Source organism: Aristolochia californica, unplaced genomic scaffold (assembly GCF_029961685.1).
Source record: "Aristolochia californica isolate CCGP_79_NKW_82.1479 unplaced genomic scaffold, dmAriCali1.0.hap1 SCAF_8, whole genome shotgun sequence".
Taxonomy (NCBI): domain Eukaryota; kingdom Viridiplantae; phylum Streptophyta; class Magnoliopsida; order Piperales; family Aristolochiaceae; genus Aristolochia; species Aristolochia californica.
Window position 1 is genome coordinate 28917632 of NW_027182279.1, and position 21160 is coordinate 28938791.

General features: G+C 35.6%; 2 protein-coding genes across 2 annotated transcripts in view; both read left to right on the forward strand.

Moving 5' to 3' along the window:
• Positions 1–15842, forward strand: part of LOC137938843 (protein transport protein SEC23 D-like) — a 49586-nt gene extending 33744 nt beyond the window's left edge. Inside the window, exons 4-7 of the mRNA XM_068783909.1 lie at positions 14234–14315; positions 14418–14533; positions 14621–14716; positions 15805–15842. Coding sequence (XP_068640010.1) covers positions 14234–14315; positions 14418–14533; positions 14621–14716; positions 15805–15826 — 316 coding nt within the window. The 3' untranslated portion in view covers positions 15827–15842. The remainder of the gene's footprint in view (positions 1–14233; positions 14316–14417; positions 14534–14620; positions 14717–15804) is intronic.
• Positions 15843–16284: 442 nt separating this feature from the next.
• On the forward strand, positions 16285–18666 carry LOC137938844 (uncharacterized). The gene is made up of 6 exons (XM_068783910.1): positions 16285–16352; positions 16442–16484; positions 16567–16639; positions 17346–17405; positions 18170–18332; positions 18582–18666. Exons 1-5 carry the CDS (start codon positions 16340–16342, stop codon positions 18290–18292), a joined length of 312 nt encoding a protein of 103 aa, XP_068640011.1. The 5' UTR covers positions 16285–16339; the 3' UTR covers positions 18293–18332; positions 18582–18666.
• Positions 18667–21160: the final 2494 nt, after the last annotated feature.

A 21160-nucleotide genomic window follows, 5' to 3' on the forward strand; every position in this document is an offset into this window, starting at 1 on the left:
ATGTAACCAAGATAAATCTTTTTCCAGTATCCTTGTTAGAGCAAAGATTATTTTCCCTAACAAACAATCCCTCGTGTTAGATGCTTTAGTAGATTCCGGCTGTACCAAATGTATTATCCATAGAAGATTAGTTCCTCCTCAGTTCCTTAAGAAAACCAATAAACAAGTGTTTAGCCAACATGTAGATGGTACCTATAACCCGTATACAACCTATTTTGATGAAGGCAAAATCCAGTTCTTTACCAACTGTTCAACTTTTTCTGGATCTTTTCCTTTACCTTTAACATGGGTTAGAGATCTCAAACTCAACGTAGACTTTATTTTAGTTCTTAATTTTATTCTTCATAACAATGGTTCTCTTTACTCCTTGTTTGCAATGTCCTTTTTACAACTATCTTTAGAATTAATGTTCTGTCTTTGAGGGCAAGTGTAGGCTAAGTGTTCTGTCTGACAAAACATTAAAAGATAGAAGCGTTTTAGGAACTACCTTCTGGACGTTTTTACAACTATCTTTTCCTTCTCTTACGATTGCTTTCATGCTTATACTTTTCATAATATTAGGCATCATTCTTGTTACCTTAATACTTACTGCTTTCATTGTGTGTTGAGTATTTTCGTTTTTGTTCATATTTACTACTTTATTTTAAGACGTTATTGCAGAAAGGTATATAAGGCTGAAAACTACTGGGTGAGGGCTAAGCCCTGACAAACGCCTCTGCCTCAGTTGAGCCAAGCGTTGCTCTCGGTTGTCACAAGGCCACTGTACCTTTTTATATATATTTGGTTAATTAATAAGATAATAAAACGGTTTTTGAGATTTGTTTTGCGAATATTACCTATATATTACTTATACTTAGGATTATTATATAATGCCTTAAGAGATTATTGTGCAATATCATAGGAACTTATAGCTACATATTGTTCTTGGTAATAATAGCATTAGAATTATTTGGATATTTTATATTTCTCCCAAAACAATTAGATAATCTTTTAGCCTCTGATATATTCTTATTCCTGTATATTTTAGCCTGAATCATAGATAGAACCTTAGATACATCATTTTTATCTTTATAGCTTTAAGAATAGTCTTCTGTAATTTAGTTATCTTTAGTTTTGTCTGTTTTACCTTATCTTTATTTTCATACAGAAGATTTGTAGAGACTCCTAGGCAAATATTTATACGTAGAGGACAAGTAATTAGAAGAACCCCAAATAATTCACCTCTAAATACTCCAGATTAAAGCAGATTAAAGTAGTACCGCTCCGAATTGGTATCTAGAGGGAAGGGAGAGAGGGAGGGAGGGAGGCTAAGTGTTCTGACAGAACATTAAAAGACAGAAGCGTTTTAGGAACTACCTTCTGGCTAAGTGTTCTGACAGAACATTAAAAGACATAAGCATTTTAGGAACTACGTTCTGGAAGTTTTTACAATTATCTTTTCCTTCCCTTACGATTGCTTTCATGCTTATACTTTTCATAATATTAGGTATCGTTCTTGTTACGTTAATACTTACTGCTTTTATTGTGTGTTGAGTATTTTCGTTTTTGTTCATATTTACTACTTTATTTTAAGACGCTATTATAGAAAGGTCTAGAAGGTTGGAAACTACTGGGTGAGGGCTAAGCCCTGACAAACACCTCTGCCTTAGTTGAGCCTAGCGTTGCTCTCGGTTGTCACAACGCCGCTGTACCTTTTTATGTGTATTTGGTTAATTAATAAGATAATAAAACATTTTTTGAGATTTGTTTTGCGAATATTACCTATATATTACTTATACTTAGGATTATTATAAAATACCTTAAGAGATTGTTGTGCAATATTATAGGAACTTATAGCTACATATTGTTCTTGGTAATAATAGCATTAGAATTATTTGGATGTTTTATATTTCTCCCAGAACAAGTAGATAATCTTTTAGCCTCTGATATATTCTTATTCCTTAATATTTTAGCCAGAATCATAGATAGAACCTTAGATACATGATTTTTATCTTTATTGCTTAGCAATAGTCTACTGTAATTTTGTTATCTTTAGTTTTGTCTGTTTTACCTTATCTTTATATTCATACAGAAGATTTGTAGAGACTCCTAGGCAAATATTTATACCTAGAAGACAAGTAATTAGAAGAACCCCAAATAATTCACCTCTAAATACTCCAGATTAACGCAGATTAATGTAGTACCCCTCCGAATTGGTATCTAGAGGGAGGGAGGGAGGGAGGGAGGGAGGCTTAGTGTTCTGACAGAACATTAAAGACAAAAGCGTTTTAGGAACTACCTTCTGGAAGTTTTTACAACTATCTTTTCCTTCTCTTACGATTGCTTTCATGCTTATACTTTTGATAATATTAGGCATCGTTCTTGTTACCTTAATACTTACGGCTTTTATTGTGTGTTGAGTATTTTCGTTTTTGTTCATATTTACTACTTTATTTTAAGACGTAATTGCATAAAGGTATATAAGGCTGAAACTACTGGGTGAGGGCTAAGCCTTGACAAACGCCTTTGCCTCAGTTGAGCCAAGCGTTGCTCTCAGTTGTCACAACGCCGCTGTACCTTTTTATGTATATTTTGTTAATTAATAAGATAATAAAACAGTTTTTGATATTTGTTTTGCGAATATTACCTATATATTACTTATACTTAGGATTATTATGCAATATCATAGGAACTTATAGCTACATATTGTTCTTGGTAATTATAGCATTAGAATTATTTATATATTTTATATTCTCCCAGAACAAGTAGATAATCTTTTAGCCTCTGATATATTCTTATTCTTTAATATTTTAGCCAGAATCATAGATAGAACCTTAAATACATGATTTTTATCTTTATAGCTTTAACAATATTCTTCTGGAATTTAGTTATCTTTAGTTTTGTCTGTTTTACCATATCTTTATATTCGTACATAAGATTTGTAGAGACTCCTAGGCAAATTATTATACCTAGAAGACAAGTAATTAGAAGAACCCTAAATAATTCACCTCTTAATACTCCAGATTAAAGCAGATTAAAGTAGTACCCTTCCGAATTGGTATCTAGAGGGAGGGAGGGAGGGAGGCTAAGTGTTCTGACAGAACATTAAAGACAGAAGTGTTTTAGGAACTACCTTCTGGCTAAGTGTTCTGACAGAAAATTAAAAGACAAAAACGTTTTAGGAACTACCTTCTGAAAGTTTTTACAACTATCTTTTCGTTCTCTTACGATTGCTTTCATGCTTATACTTTTCATAATACTAGGCATCGTTCTTGTTACCTTAATACTTACTGCTTTTATTGTGTGTTGAGTATTTTCGTTTTTGTTCATATTTACTACTTTATTTTAAGACGTTATTATAGAAAGGTATATAAGGCTGGAAACTACTGGGTGAGGGCTAAGCCCTGACAAACGCCTTTGCCTCAGTTGAGCCAAGCGTTGCTCTTGGTTGTCACAACGCCGTTGTACCTTTTTATGTATATTTAGTTAATTAATAAGATAATAAAACAGTTTTTGAGATTTGTTTTGCGAATATTACCTATATATTACTTATACTTAGGATTATTATATAATACCTTAAGAGATTATTGTGCAATATGATTGGAACTTATAGGTACATATTGTTCTTGGTAATAATAGCATTAGAATTATTTGGATATTTTATATTTCTCCCAGAACAAGTTGATAATCTTTTAGCCTCTGATATATTCTTATTCGTTAATATTTTAGCCAGAATCATAGATAGAACCTTAGATACATGATTTTTATCTTTATAGCTATAACAATAGTGTTCTGTAATTTAGTTATCTTTAGTTTTGTCTGTTTTACCTTATCTTTATATTCATACAGAAGATTTGTAGAGACTCCTAGGCAAATATTTATACCTAGAAGACAAGTAATTAGAAGAACCCCAAATAATTCACCTCTAAATACTCCAGATTAAAGCAGATTAAAGTAGTACCCCTCCGAATTGGTATCTAGAGGGAGAGAGAGAGAGGGAGGGAGGGAGAGAGAGAGAGTGAGATGGAGAGAGAGAGAGAGCAGCCTATCCATAATAGGATACATAACACTAAGTTAGAAATTATGGCCAGAAAAATAGAAAACTGTGAATTACTCTCCTCAAATATAGATTAGATACAATCGAAAAAGACTCCTTTGATGGGATTACTGTTGGCATAGAAGACCCAGAAACTTTTTACGTTCGCAACCAAGACATATCTTTTTCTAGCATACTTGTCAGGGCCAAGATTGTTTTCCCTAATAAACAATCCTTAATATTAGATGCCTTAGTAGACTCTGGCTGTACAAAATGTATCATCTATAGAAGACTCGTTCCCCCTCGATGAAGGAAAGATCCAATTCTTTACCAACTGCTCCAGTTTTTCTGGATCTTATTCTTTACCTTTGAAATGGGTTAGAGCGTTGCTAATATACTTTTATGTATTATGTATTAAACACACACCATCTATAAAACTTAGGAAACAATAAACGCAGTAAGTATTAAAGCGATAAGAACAATTCCTAAGGTTATGAAAAGCACAAGCATAGAGATTTTTTTAGGTTCCTATATATTCTTAATTATTAATATTATAGTTAGAATCGTAGATACATGATCTTTGTCTTTATAGCCTTAGTAATAGTTTTCTGTAATTTGGTTATTTTTAGTTTTATCTGTTTTACTTTGTCTTTATATTCTTATAGAAGATTCGTAGAAACCCCTAGGCAAATCTTTATACCTAGAAGACAAATAGTAAGGAGACCTGCAAATCATTCAGCTTTAAATACTCCAGATTAATCAGTACCCCCTCCAAATTGGTATCAGAGCCCTAAGACCTGGAACCCTCCAAAAAACTAGATTATTTAGACCTTAGACTTCCATCAAGATTTGAGATAAAATATATAGGACCTAATTCCCTTAGGTGTCATTTCAACAGTGAAGAACATATTTTACACGGGAATAATCCCCAATTAATACTATCACAGATCTTATTATAAGTCTAGGTAATAATCTTCAAACAAAGTAACTGAAAAAGAATTCACTTTAACTAAGATACAAGACGAAATTAAGACTTTAAAATTAAAAACAGAAAAACTCTCTGAGAATTTAGACTATCTAAAAAGTAGTAAAGGATCACAACAAAATATTGATAAAGAAATAGATTTAATATCCCAGAAATTGAAAGGCATCACAATAGAACCCAAAACCTCCTCAGCTAAAAAACCATGGCACTTTCACAGCAAGGTGAAGGATTTACCTCGGAAATAGAAAGTTCTTCTAGAAATCTTAATATAAAAGACAGAATAACAGGAAGGAGAAGTATAGACCAAAGAGATATACAATTAGACGAAATAATAGATATAGATCAAGACATTACTATATTTAGCAATAACCAATTAAACCTTCTTAACCCCAGACAATTATATAGAACATGACCATTAAACTTTAATACCGGATTATTTAGACATTACCGAGAAATCCAGATTAGTTGTGTAGGACAAGATTCTGTTAACATTAACTTAATAGCAGAACAAGCCTTTAAAGAAATAGGGGTAAAAGGATTCATTTAGGTCTGATTGTAATAGGGGTAAAAGGATTAGGACGAAAACATCTAGGAACTAAAACCTTACTTAGTATCTACGATGATAGATGGGCAGACCCTAAAAAGGCAATGTTAGGAATCACTGAGGTAGATATGAATCAAAATGGAGGAATATTTTATTGCTCCCCAGACTTCCTTATTGGAATACAAGATTTTAGAAAATATATCAAAATAGGTATTCAGACAAAAGGATATGAATCCTTTGTAGGAAACAATCTTTTATTGTGTATTGAATTCTTAGGAAGGTGTACTTGTTCTGGCACTACTAGGTTCAAGGTTAAAATAGATGATGTAGTTAATTTAATAGGAAACAAAGGAATAAAATTAATTAAGCCTATTAAATATTCTCCAGACATTTTAGTAGAATTGGAATGGAACCTTAAATTTATAGAAGAAAAAATAATCAGTCCTGAAGAAAGTATCATGTACACAGATACTAAAGGTAAATCATGGGCATCCAAACAAGAGAATCGATCTTTTAGTCCCATTCCACTTCTTGGGTAAATCTTCCTCAACGTCCGTCATTTCTGAATAACTGGTGCGCCCAACACTGTCAATAATACCATACGGTTTGACATTGTGCACAGCCCCTTTAGGGAAAAACCTCGCGGAAGGGAGCCAATCCTGGTTATGAAAAAGCTGAGTCTCATCCCGCTTCGACCACAGATCGTAGCCTCCAGAAAATTGAGACCTGTTAGCCAAAGCCTTCAATTGCTCGTCGGCTTTGCTGGAAAAGAGAGTTGGGGCTCGCTCAACAGCCTCCCACGGTCGCTGAAGCTCAGAAACTGCGGCTCTAAGTTCCGCCCTCTGCCTCATTTCTTAAATCTGGCACTCACGGCAAAGACGGGCCTCTAGGAGCTGTTTGGCTTTTTGGGCCTGCATCCGCTTCCACTGCCATTTCGAGACTCTGCAGAGGTAGGTACAAGGCCCCCCACCCAGTTTGTCACGAGGTCAGATGAGCCCAAACTCACTTGGGCTAGCGGAACTCCAACTCCCGTGATGGCCTACCTTCAATTCGTCAAAGGTAGTACAGCCTCTCACCCCTTAGATCAACGTTGCAAACTCCTTCCTCTCAAATGAAGCATGAGCAATGAAAAGATAGAAAGACAATGGAATAGGAAGAGAAAGTAAACTTGTATTAATACTAGAGAAGATTACAAGGAGTGACCGTCCAAGGTGGAAGGCCAGCACTCTACAAAAACTCTCCCTCTCGTCTATGCTGAATGAATCTACAAGGGTTGAATGCCTTGGTATTTATAGGCTTCAACCCCTCCCTTCTCTCATGCTTCCGTCCAATGAGAGCAGAGATCCTCCCTTATAAAATCTCCTTGATTTGATCCTCCATTCAAATCCCTTGATTTGCTCCTTTTTCTTAAAATTCGTTTTACCATTGTTATTTTCCTTAGTCACTTTGTTAGCCGAATCATTCTTTCTCTCATATTCGGTTAACTTTTCAGCATTAGATAAAGCTGAAGCTAATGTCTTTACTTCCCGTGGGCTGAGCAAGAATTGAGAAGACGGGAAGTAAAGACATTAGCTTCAGCTTTATCTACTGCTGAAAAGTTAACCGAATATGAGAGAAAGAATTATTCGGCTAACAAAGTGCCTAAGGAAAATAACAATGGTAAAACAAATTTTAAGAAGAAGGAGAAAGGGGAGAAGAAGTCATGGGCAAAGGACGCCAAGGCTAGGCCGGAAGAGAAGAAACAAGGGGACAAACAAAAAAAGGTCCATTGTTTCATATGCGAGGGATTGTCTTAGAAAGAGGTTCCTCAATGCTGCTCAAACTGAGGTGAACAATGGAAGGATTGAGCCTAGGTTGGGCTCCTTAACACTTCTCCATGCTGTTGTCCGTTCAAAGGAGGAGAAGGCTGCTCCACTTCTGGTAAGACCCTTAAGAGAACATCTTTTTATCTCTCTAACACTTGCTGGACGTATTGTTAGAGCAGTGGTGGACACTGGCGCCACCCACAACTTCCTTTCGTCGGAGGAGGCTAGGCGCCTAAATATACGAGGAGAGAAAGATGGGAGCAAAATGAAAGCTGTAAATTCTGCTGCTCGTGAAGTCCAAGGCATTGCCAAGAACGTCCCGGTGGAGATAGGCAAGTGGGTTGGATTTCTGAATTTTACTATTGTTGTCATGGATGATTTCAATGTGATTTAGGGAATAGAGTTTTTCACGGTTTGTAAGGCATTTGTAATGCCGCATGTTGGGGTAATGGGGATTATGGACGAGCAAAGTCCTTGTACTATTTCTGAACTTGACAACAATGATGTAACAAAAAAGGACTTAATGCTATCAGCCCTCTAGCTTAAGAAAGGTCTTAAGCAAGACTGCTCTACTTACATTGCTTTTATTTGTGTTGGTAGAGGTCATGCCTACCCCTAAAGAGATACAAGCCGTACTGCATGAATATAGAGATGTCATGCCTGAACAACTTCCAGCGAGGTTACCACCTAGGAGAGGGGTGGACCATTGCATAGAGCTTGAGCCCGGAGTAAGAAAGCCAGTACAAGCACCATACCGATTGGCGCCCAAAGAGCTGGATGAACTGCGAAGACAACTCAGTGAGCTGTTGGACGCTGGGTTCATAAGGCCAAGCAAAACACCTTATGGGGCCCCTATACTGTTTCAGACTAAGAAGGATGGAAGTATGAGACTATGCATCGATTGTAGGGCGCTCAACAAGGTAACTATAAAGAATAAGTACCCTATTCCTCTTATTGCAAATCTCTATGATCAATTGAAAGAGGCACAAGTTTTCTCCAAATTGGATTTGCGAAGTGGTTTTTAAAAAATTCGGATTGCTGAAGGAGACGATCTGAAGAATCTAAAGGTGCATTTTGGATACTTACTATGCTATAAATAGATTCCGTATCTGACATGTATTCATCTACTTCTATGAGATCTTGTTGGACATTTTCTACAAGGGTGGATCTCTTAGAGTTAATGTTTTGTCTTTTGGGACAGGTGTTGGCTAAGTGTTCTGTTTGGCCACAAATATAGCAAGAAAGTTTATTCTTTTAGGTTCTTTTTGGGTTAAATCTTCTAACATGTCTATCTTTGTTTAAATATGGTTTCCTACTTTTGAATCTACGGATAAAGTATCCTTTCTTGAAGTATTTTTTATGTTTTCGTAGTTTCTGTCCCGAGTCTTTTAGACCATAAGCTTGGGTAGTATATATCTGCTTACAGAACCCATAATCATCTCCTTTAAGTTGTCTTTGTATTTGAATGTCTGTACATTTTTCTTGAAGGATAGTCATAATAAACTTGGTTCTTTGTCCTATTGAATACACTGCTATAGGATTTGTTGTTTCTACGTTTTGCCATTTATCATATATTTCTTTTCCTAGTGCTCCTGGTAATTTCCTAAATAACTTTGTGCCTAAGTCTTTGTTGAAAGCATTTCCTGAAACACAGGTATAATAAAAGTAATCTTGGAGAAATTTCTTAACATATTTATAATTATGTAAACTAAGTTGCTCTAAATAAACTACTGCATCTTTTTGTAATGTTACAAATCCTAGATTAGGGTCATCTCCTGTTACTAATTGATAAACATTATTAACAAAATTATAGGGATTGGATCCTAGGCTCATTAGATGGCCAAATTCTTCTGGATTCCCTCTTTTATAACTTTCCCATAAAGCTTTTATGCTTTCTCCTAAAAATGTCTCCAAGTATATGTACATTTCTTCTACATCTTGAGACTGAAAGTTTTGAATATAGTCTGACACTACCTGATTTTTCCAAAGGTCTAATACTGTTGTCCATTCTTGGGGATCATGGGCTGAAAGATTAAAAAAATTTCCTTTGCCCATTTCTTGAAACTTTATAGGTCTTTCTATTTCTTTTCTTTTTCCTTTGGGACCTATCTTGTGATCAAAAGTTACTGGGTCACTATAAGGAATCCTTGGCATATTACCAGAATAATATACTTCCCTTGGAGGTTCTGTTTGGACGGAAACTTGAACTAAGCCTGTATGTACTACTGCTTCAGGCAAAGTCTGGGAGTGTTGGATAGGAACTTCTGTTAGGGCTTCATCTATTTCTTCGTAGCATAACAATTTATTATCTAATTTGACTATGGAGTTGTCTATCTGTTGTTCAAGGGCAAGAATTGTAGAATTATTGGGTTGTTTACAGCTTCCTGGAACTTTACAGGGACAAGATGTTGATTCTGATACCAATTTAAAGGGGGTACTAATTTAATTTAATCTAGTCTGGAGTATTTAAAGGTGAATTATTACGAGATTTTCTTATTACTTGCCTTCTAGGTATAAATATTTGCCTAGGGGTTTCTGCTACTCTTCTGTAGGAATAAAGGATAATATAAGACAGATAATACTAAATATGAAAATATTACAAATAACTATTGTTAATGCTATAAAAACAAAGATCATGTATCTAATATTCTACCTATAGTATTAGCAATTAAAAATATGTAAGAAACTAAAAGGTTTTCTAATTGTTATGGCAGGAAAACAAAGTAATTAAATAATTCAACCACTAATATAAATAAAAACAGGATACTAGTATAAGTTCCTATATTTTAAATCTTCTACCGTAATATATGGAGTTGTAAAAAATAGCTAGATATATATAGTATATAGGTAATATGGGTAAGATTATTCTAAAAAACTGTCTTAATATTTTATTAACTAACCAAATAAACATAAAAGTATAGCAGCGTTGTGCTTCCGGGAGCAACGCTTGGCTCCGAAGAGGCAGAGGCATTTGTCAGCCCTCACCCAGCAGTTTCCAGCCTCATATACCCTTATGTATAAACACAAAAACAAACACCAAGCCACACAATCTATAAAACTTAGCAGACAATAAAAACAGTGAGGATTAAACAGATAAGAACAATACCTAAAGTTATAAAAAGCACAAGCATGGAGATGATTACGAAAAATAAGTAAGAAGTGTAATTCCCGAGGGGTTTATCTTTAGATCAAAGTTGTTTAGATCTTTATGCTTACTCCTTCAGGTATGGGAAACCCAAGACACAGAGAGGTGTGCAATTTCCTAGCATTAAGCTTCTGCCACGGGCTCCAACATTTTGTCCCAAGAAAACAAAGCCCTGAAACCTCCTTGGGTATAAACGGGCAGAAACAAGGGACGCATGGACCGTGAAGCATCAAAGGAATACCGCAATGCTTTTACTCTGTGCTTGGGATTAACCCCGGGTTAGGGGAAGGTACAGATCTAAACAGACAGAGATATTCTTTGATTAAATATCTTTGGGTTTGAGGATCTTCCTCTTGATCAATGTTCTTAAGCACAAGTTGTTGTTCATTCGTAAGAACATTAATCTGATGCATTTGTGCCATAGATTGTAGATGAGAACAGCTACAATCTTGGTCTTCTTCTGATTGGCTGGATGAGGCATAATCAATATCATCCCCAGAATCAGAGTTTAAGAGAATTTTGGCCAACTGAATTCTTAATCCTTCATCAATCTGAAGTTTGTTAAGTTTCTCTTTAGTTTTGCATCTATTTGAATAGTGGCCTAATTTACCACATTTGTAACAGACAATTTTCTTTTTGTCTGGAGGATTTCTTCTAGGAGGTGGTCTCTGACGAGGAGGAGGTCTCCTAGATTCATGACGAGTCTTTTGATGAGACTGTCTTTTTGGATATCTCCTACTCTGGTGTGAATAGGGTTCATGTCTCTTAGAGTGAGAGACTTTACCTTTTCCCTTCCTTTGATTGGAAGGTGATGGACCTGTGTCACAAGCAAATTGTTCACAGAATTCACCAAGCTCACGCTTTCCAGTAAGATTTTGTTTCTTAAGCTGAGCTTGAAGCTTTAAATCATTACATAAGGTCAGCCCTTCTTGGATGATAGCACTAGTAAGGAGACCATATGTATATTGATGGTAGTTTATAATTCCTACCTTATTACCTAACCTTTTTCTTACCTTGCTGGCAAAAAGAGTTGGTAAACCATCAATAAATTTTGCTTTCCAATATTCATTATTGGCATCTGGTCTTTGCATAACCTTAGTGAGGAAAACATCTTTATACCAGCAAAACTGGCTAAGTGTTCGACACCTAAGATTTTTCAAAACCTCTCTTCCCTTATCTGATTGGGAAGTCAGATTTCCAATGAAATGATGAACAATACAGGAAATCAAGGTATAAACTGCATCGTCCTCACCTAGGTAGGCTTGGCCAGATTCAGTTTTGATAACCTTCTTTGAATTATAAATTTCCTGATGTTGTTCAGGGGTGAGGATATTATCCCACCAACCTTTGAGAGTTCCAGAAAACCCTACAGTAAGCATTTCTGCAATTCCTTGATCGAAATTCTTATGTTACCGACAGATTGTACAATACATAAGCATTCGGTGACAATGTTCCAATATCTGATATTCAGATAATCCATCTATATTCCATTCATAAATGGATTTGCCATCATAAGATTTTTTATCTAAATAAACATTCTCTTCATACAATAGGTCTTGAGGTGTAGGCCTATGGTAATAGAGTTTGTTAGGTAGATCCCATTTCCGAGTAGACTTTTTCTCATAATCCAATTTTTGGATACTCGGATCTTGTATCATGTCTTGAAGAATTTCTTCAGTCTGATTGACATTGGTTAAACCTAAATCGTTGAGATTAGAGTTTTGACCAATATCAGAATCAGAATATGCTGAAGGAGTTAAATCCTCAGAATTTTGAGATGAAAAATCTTCATTTAGATCTTCGTGAGATTCTAATGTTTGAATACTTTTCAAAATCTTCGCAGCTTTTGCTTCTTTGGCTTGTTTTAGTTGATCTTCAGAAAGATTCAATCTTCCAAGCTGAGATAATAATTCATCAACAACTTTAGAATTATTATCCCATTTAAAGTTCCTAATAGGAACGGGTGGTTTGATGAGCGGTTTATTGTTCATCAACAAAGGTAATTTTCGAGAAGATAAGTCATAAGGATTTTGATAATATTTCTCTGGATTTTACCTTTATCCAAAAAATCTTCAATACGAATTAGCTGTTGGCCAATTGTTTTGAGATTTAAATTGGTAAAATTGTTTTGTCTCCTGATTTGACCCATAGGATTAAGAGTGGAGAGAGAGAGAGAGATGCTCGTGCTTGTCAGCCAACCAGATGATTATTGTCGGAGAGTAGACAGTTAATGACCCTATGTGCTGTCTTTCCAAACCATGAGGTCAACAACCTGTCCTAAGAATGTATCTGTTCTCAAGGTGGTTAAGAAGGTTTCTTGCCTCATCCATCCCAGTGTTGGTCAAAGCACGCCTCTGATTAAGGTCTCAAGGACAAAATGTACCACTGTGATGAAGGGAATTTTGGACCTTAACTTGAGCGTGTTTGGCATATGCATGTAGACCTCTGACCCAGGATCAAGCAAACATCTGGTGAAGTTATCTTTCTGGACATCAATTCGTAATCCACTAAAAAACTGAGTGAGCTTGCAGATGGATTTCATAGCACTAAATGCAGAGTGAGGGAGGGGATGTGGAGGAAACCATGAGACTGTTCAAGCATTGTGGCCTCTGCTTCATGGTTTGAGGCTGTCTAGAGATTGCTTTTTCATCTTGCTTAGACTTGAAGGAGCCTCTTCAAATGTCACCTAGTGGGTTTAGGCTAGATCCCTCCATTTTGGAAGCTCTCACATATGTTTAAGGAGATCGATGACAAGTTTTTTTAAAAAAAAGTTCTCTTGCTGTTTCTTGGGTATGCACCCCTCGCTCAGCAATTCTCCATGATATTTCTTTCGTTGGGAGTGACTACAGCAGTCAATCCTATCATGGGTGATTGCATTCCCCTCGTATAGATGGACTGGCGATGATGGGCTCCTTGCAGTCATCTAATGTTTTTAGTAGGCTCATGTATCTATTTCTCTACTATCTAAAATAAAAATGACAGAGAGAAGGAAAAGGAAGTGCTGTGCAGTGATGGGGAAGATGCAGTCATTAGATTTTGTTGGTTCTCTTATAAATGTTTCTTGGGAAGGGGCTTAGAAACTCTGTTTGTGCACCAATTGGTGTATTGGTCTTTGTTTCACCCTTATGATGTTATTTGTGGTTGTGATTTGGAGCTTGGATGCAGGTGGTATGAAGCTGAAAGCTGCTTAGCCTTTGCATGCATCCGCTCTTTGCCCTTGATTTCTCATAGTGGAAGACATAAAGGCAGATTATGTTGTTGTTGTTTTTTCTATTGAATTTCTTTAATATTACATAAAAAATTTATGGGAGAGGAAGGGAGGAGGGGAAATTAACAGATTAGTGGCTGGAGTGCCAAAAAATGTAAAAAAGGGCTTGTCGTCTTTGCTGCCTGCCACAATGGCAATGAGGCTCTGTGCTTTCATGGACATTTTGATTGTGTGGTCACTACCTTCTCCATTGATTACATGAAAATTTTGCGTTATCTTTATTCTTAAATAAAACATCTATGAGTAAGCTGATTGGTAGTGAGTGCTAGATTACCCTCAAACTGGTTTGTTTGACTGTTTTATTAATTCAAAGAGGGTGAAGCTTTATTCCGATATTACATGTATGACTCAACACAAGTATATGACTCATAATGGGCAAGGATAAGCTATAGTCCACTACTGTCTATATTTTGACAGTTTCATGGGTAGCTTAATCTAAGTTCATTTTTGAAGATATAATTGATGTTTCAGATACCGGATGCTTAGCCGTTCATATGCCTTTCGATGCATACTAAGATTGAGAACATCCTCTGATTTCCAGCCAGGACGCTCGGTATGGTCTTGGAGATCTTCAAAAACATTTAAGTTTTGCTTCTGATTCATATCTAACTAAGAGCTGCTCTTATGTGGTCTGATTTACTTTTTTCTTCTATAGTATGGTCATTTCTTTGTAGATCCTCAGTATGAGAACGTTCAGCACATTATATGTTGCGACTTTTATGCCACTTATGGTTATGACTTTGATTTTTCTAATTCTGTGGGATTCTCGAGGTATTCAGATCCTGTCTTGATGTCATATACTGAGAAGGATGGGTCTTTATTTAAGAAATATGAAACAATGTCTTAAATCATGTACAGACACACAGAGCCTCCTGTGATACAAATTGCTTTCCAGTATACTGTCATTGTGCCACCTGAGGAATCTTCAGTTTCAGGATCAAGTGCTGAAAACAAGTACGTATAACCAGCTGCCATGTGCTAGGAAGTCCTTGTCTTTTCATTTGTGGTCATTCTGTGTTTTAATCGACTAAAATTTATAATTGCTCTTACCTACAGTTAAAGTTGTGTAAACATCAAAGTTTTTTTAACCCAGAATCATATGTATTTTAGGTTTCTTGTACTATGTCATCACAAGGATTTCTCTGGTTTTTCATATTATATTGTAATTATTATTATAGAAGCAATGTATGGAGATCAGAAATTGGTCTAATATTAGAGTTTCTTGGGAAGAGGAGTAATAAGCTGTTCTCTATCTCTTTTTTCGTTTTTTGTATAAAAGCGAGTAATTTATTAGTAGAGAGAGGTACAAGATGTTAAAAGCAAACTTAAAAAGCATACAACTGAATAGTTATTAGCTGTTCTCTATCTCTTTTTTCTTTTTTTGTATAAAAGCGAGATAGTAATTTATTAGTAGAGAGAGGTACAAGATGTTAAAAGCAAACTTAAAAAGCATACAACTGAATAGTTATTAGAGGACATCAAAGAAAACAAATACAATAGCACAACCAATCTATTACAATGTTAAGCAATGGGAAGGGAATCTCCCACAATGAGTTGTTGTTCCAAGAAATCAGTTAGATGATTCACATCCCCATAGAGTGGCATCCAGCTCTTCCATCAAATGCCTATAAAGGTCGACAATTTTCTCAAAAATCAGAATTAAGCATCAAGGTGAGGACTTCCCTAAACATCCTGCTTGAAACAACAGCCAAATCACCTCAATGATGGCAGGATTAGAAAAAAGAGTTGGTAAACACTCTTAAGGCCTATGAGGAGGATCAAAAACTCTGCCTCAATGGGTAACACTACATCCACCAGCTAGGCTAGGATTGCTCTGAGATCAAAATTGTGCTTTTACCACCTGTTCTATGGTGGTATCTACTCCTTGATTGTCTCCATTCTAGCAGTCAAATGTGAGGCAATCAGCTTTCTGTTTCTCTCTGAATGGATCCAAGGAGATGAAAAAGGTCAGGAATTTCACTGGACCAAAATTTTATAGATTGTTTTGCTTCACCTACTAATACTAATGTTATTTGGTGCAGGCCTCTTGCGAACAACAATTAACAAACTGAAACAAGATAGAAGTATCACTCCAAAGCTCACATTTATTCAAGGGGGACAGGACGATGCCACTGTGTTCGAAAACTATCTCATAGAAGAGCAGGATGTTGATGGTAATGGTTTAACAAGTGTGGTAGGCTTTGTATCCTTCTTGGATGAAGTGACTCAGCGGGTGGCGGAGTATCTTGCATAAATGAGTTAGCTAGATAAATGTTCTTGCAGTACCAAATCATGCTTTGTGTCAAAACCCATAGAGCATTGGTATTCTGCTTCCTCGTCTTTTAGTTTCTGCTCTTTCCAGAGGCGGTAGTCAGAAGGGGCGACGAACGAGTCGTCCACCCCTATAATCGCTTTCGAGTGAAGAAAGAAATAGGTCCCTCATCTGTGTCCCTTAGAGTGAGCGACAGAGAACTAATTAGAATCGAGAATACTGAAACCGAAAAGTATTTCTTCCCTTTTTAGAAGCAACTCGTTCATTTTGACGGTTACTACATCGAACTGTGGGACTCATAAAATATGGCTGGACATGGTACTACTTTCTTTCTTTCTCCTAATTATTCAATCCTATGGTTCAATTCTCTGCGAGCTGAAATGTCTTCATGTCTCTTCATTTGCAAGGGAAAAAGGTCGGCCTAGTAAGAAGCTCAGGACTTCCACTAAGGTTTTATAATTTTGAAAACCCCAACTCTCGTTATGTATTTGGTTGCTCTCCTGTTCTTCCCCTGATTGTTTTTTCTTGGCAGGAGGATTATCGAATTGCTATTGTTGATGATGATGTTGATTATGCCGAAGATTTTAGTGAGGATCGTCGTGAAGGTATTACTTTTGCTCGTTTTTTCGTTTTGTTTTAGCTTTTTGTTTTTAGTTCACTTTAGGTGCTTGAATTGTGTTTATGGGTACGGAATATGGATTATGAAGATGAAAGCGAACTGACGAAGAGGGATTTTTCTAAACTCGAATTAAAGCCTGATCATGCAAACCGCCCTTTATGGGCTTGCGCTGATGGCCGGATCTTTCTTGAGACATTCTCACCGTTGTATAAGCAAGCCTATGATTTCCTCATTGCAATTGCTGAGCCCGTTTGCCGGTATTTAAGATGTCCTTCTATTTTCTTCTACTTAAAACTCTGTGTGGTTGCTCATTTTCATTTTGTTGGAAAAATGTTGTGCAAGCCAGAGTCTATGCATGAGTATAACTTGACGCCTCATTCCTTATATGCTGCTGTTTCTGTTGGGTTCGAGACTGAAACAATAATTACTGTTTTGAACAAGCTATCAAATACTAAGCTCCCTAAAGAAATGATTGATTTCATTTATGCTTCAACTTCTAATTATGGGAAAGTAAAACTTGTACTGAAGAAGAACCGGTACTTTGTGTAGTCCCCTTTCCCAGTGGTGCGAATTTGGTCTCGTATTCTATCACAAGTGGTTTATTATTATTATTGATGTTGTTATTATCATTATTATTATTCTTATGGTGATGAGGGGAATTTGGAACTTATTGCTTTACATGATACTTGCAGGTGCTGAAGACTTTGCTGAAGGACGAGGTTATATCTAAAGCGAGAATTTATTCCAATGAGGTAATTTATTTTGCTGTTATTTTCTTCATGCATGTCCACTTTATTTTTCTGAGGTGTTATTTTGAGTTGTGCCTTTTTATATTTTGTCTTTTATCTTATCTTTTTGGCGAGTGACAGAAAATTTACATAGGAGTCTCTATGGATTCATCTATATGCCTATTCTTTACATATTTTACTATTATTCAAAATGGTTGCATTTACCATTTAAATCATGAAGTTGTTTGCTTGTTACAGTGGAAGAAAATAACTTCTGCTCTTTTTCTTTTTCATAGAAGGGAAGTGGAGTTTGAACATCTCTTTTGAAAAAAAAAAACTGTGCTGTTAAATAATTTAATCATTTTTTGCCTGCATAGTGAATCAAAACTCATTTGAATTGAAATTATGAAATCATCTCCAAAGCCACTATCACACTGCAGCATGGAGAGATTATTTGTCACTATGGCTAAACCTTCAGATAAATGGTTAAATTTCTATGATAGATCATGAGAACTCTGACAAAAGTCTGATGGTGATGCAAACTCTTGATCTACTGTTTAGGGTTCACAAGGAAGTGATGTATTTACAGTTAGCAAAGCTTTGAGTGAAATGGATGGTGGTGGTCATCAGGAGTTGTTCACTTGTGCTGATGTGGCAGCAATAGCTGAAGAGAAAGAAACCCATTCTTTTGAAATAGATCCTACTCAAGTAGGGTGGTCTATGACTGATGATGTATATTTAAGTGATTAGTGGTTATAATTTTTTTGACCCAACTTAAACATTTACAGGTTGAAAGTGTCAAGCAAAGGTGCTTACCAAATGCATTAAAGTATCCCATGTTGGAGGAGTGTGACTTCAGAAATGATACAGTAAGCTTTATTTCTCACCAAATGCTTGATTTGTGGCAGTGATTGGATTCGGGTTCTTCAGAGTGTAAAGAAAAATCAAAAGGTGAATTTCTTTGATCAATTCTTTATTATGATATTTTTTAGTATATTTTTTAGTTTTATTTATTAACATTTTGTTTTATGATTACAGCCTGAGAAGAAGAGTGTAGAGATAATGCTACCTGCTACATGATTTTTCATGTTTCTCTCATCATGGTAATTTTAATATTTTTAACGACATTAAGTAACTAGTAATAGAAGAGTATTTTTTTATCTGACAATAACTAATTTTATTTTTTTGTTTTTGTCGTAGGTGGAGATTTTGCTCATGCAAGGACGTATATTATTTTCTAGCATTAAGAGAAACAATTATAGTTTGTAATTTTATAATGGATTTATAGTTTTTATTTGGGTGATTGTAAATTGATAGCGATATTTCATTTAATTTTGTTGTGTTTGATTATTGTATGAAGTTTATTTATAATATTATGCAGTGTATAAAGTGTTTAGACTATTTTATGGAGTGTTTATGGAATGTATAGATAATTTTATGGAGTGTTTATGGAGTTTTTATGGAGTGTTTATGGAGCATTTATGGAGTGTTTATACAGGTATTATGTATATTGATTATGCCGAATTTTAAGTAGAGGTCATGCCGAATTTTATACAGGTATTATATACATAAATTATTCTCAATTTTAAGAAGAGGTTATGCCTCAATCTTATACATGTATTATATATATAGGTTATGCTTAATTTTTTGTAGAGGTCATGTCCAATTTTATATAAAATGTATGTATAATTTTATATATAATTTATTTGATATATATTTTTTGAAAATTTTTAAATGTATGTGAGGCTCGAGTTCGGCTCGAAGCTCGGCTCGAGCTCGGTTAAAATTTTTGGGGTCGAGCTCGATAACAATTTTAGGCTCGAGACGAGGCTCGGCTCGAAATATTTAAATCAAGTTCGACTCGAACATAGGCAGGTTCGGGCTCGGCTCGGCTCAATGCCACCCCTAATTACACATTGGTTATCCATGATTTCATCCAATTTCATGTATAATCTTACTTCATCTTGGTACTGTGATTATATTGATTGTCACATAGGCTAAACATAATCATGCTTACCGGTGGACATCTCCATCATGATAGGGGCAATTTCAATTAATTTTTCTATTACCAAAAATTTAAAGAATCATGTAGTTGGAAGTAGGCTGCTCTCTTTTGTAGTGTGGAATACCAAATGTCTGACATGGTCTATTTAAAGTAACTTATCAAGAACTTTGGTGGTGATGCTATTGGATGAAAAAATTTAAATTTCAGAACTTCTGTTGTGGTTGCCAGTCATTTGGAGTTGTTGTACTGACGTAGTGCTTGGTGATATCTTATATCGCGATCTATATCATATAAGATTCTATATCAAGAATATGTTAATGAAGCATAATATTATCATATCCATTCTTGATAATCCTTTTTTACATTTGCTTTCATTTTTCTCCTATCAAATAGTCAGGCTGTTCCATGTATTTCTTAATAAATTCTTTCTTTTTTCTTGTTGTCATTGAAAAAAAATTCTTGTTGTGCCTTGGTTTTTGTGTTTTTTGCCACAAATTAGTTGAGCTGCATTTTACTGATTGGTGTTCTGCATCTTGTCCAAGCATATTGATTTGTTGTACGTTTATATTTGAACTTTTTTTCTTATATTACCTGACCTTGTAGATGCAATGTCGAGAACCTGTGTGGCTCGATTATTTGCTATTTTGAGGGTTCCAGTTTTGGATGTACCACCCAAGAGGTGGCCTAGAGTTGGTTGGTCAATGCTACCACATGCTTGCACTTGCAAAGACATCATGATACTGAGTTATGTAGGAGTTTGTCCTATGTAGTGGATTGAATAATGTGGCAATGATGAGGTTGTCAATTTGCTCTAACATGAGCGAGCCTCTTCATGGTATAAACCCTCCATTGGTGGGTGCAAGCTGTCGATTGTCAGTCACTTGTTAGAAATAATGTTGGTTTTGAAGAAGACCACCTTGGATGTGTATACCTTGAGGATTTCATTTAAGAAATGATCTTTAAATAGGATGCTAGGTTCACACCTACATATATGAGTCCATGTTAAAAGTCAGTTTTCTACAATGACAACCATATATATGATTTTTTTTAGTATTATGTTGGTATTTATCAAATAAATATTTATTTTCTTCTATTTTAAAAGAACAAAACCCTCTTTGGATATGTGCTTAATGCTGATCAGTTCTTCTCTATTAAGGGTAAAACAAAGCATCAATTATGGCTTGATAGATAGATAGATAGATAAATAAATGTTCTTGTAGTACCAAATCATGCTTTGTGTCAAAACCCATGGAGCAGCCTTTGATATCGCATTGGTATTCTGCTTCTTCGTCTTTTAGTTTCTGCTCTTTCCAGAGGCAGTGGTCAGAAGGGGCGACGAACGAGTCCTCCACCCCTGTAATCACTTTCAAGTGAAGAAAGAAATAGGTCCCTCTTCTGTGTCCCTTACAGTGAGCGACAGAGAACTAATTAGAATCGAAAAGTATTTCTTCCCTTTTTAGAAGCAACTCGTTCGTTCATTGTCTAACTCCCTTCCTAATAACAAGAAGCAAATGCAAATTAGGAAATAAGGAAGAGGACTCTCCTTCGGAAGAAATGATTATAGGGAGCCTTGAAGAGGAGTATCACAATTATCAACTCTGCCTATCTTCCAATGCATTCATTAGTAGGACAATAAGTACTTCTTCATGAGAATGATCTTTGAACATGTTGGGCCGATAGTTAAGGATTATCTTAAAAGAAGGAAACATATGTCGAAACATACCAAGTTCTACTTTGAGGGTCATAACATCTATATACCATTTCTCAAATCTAG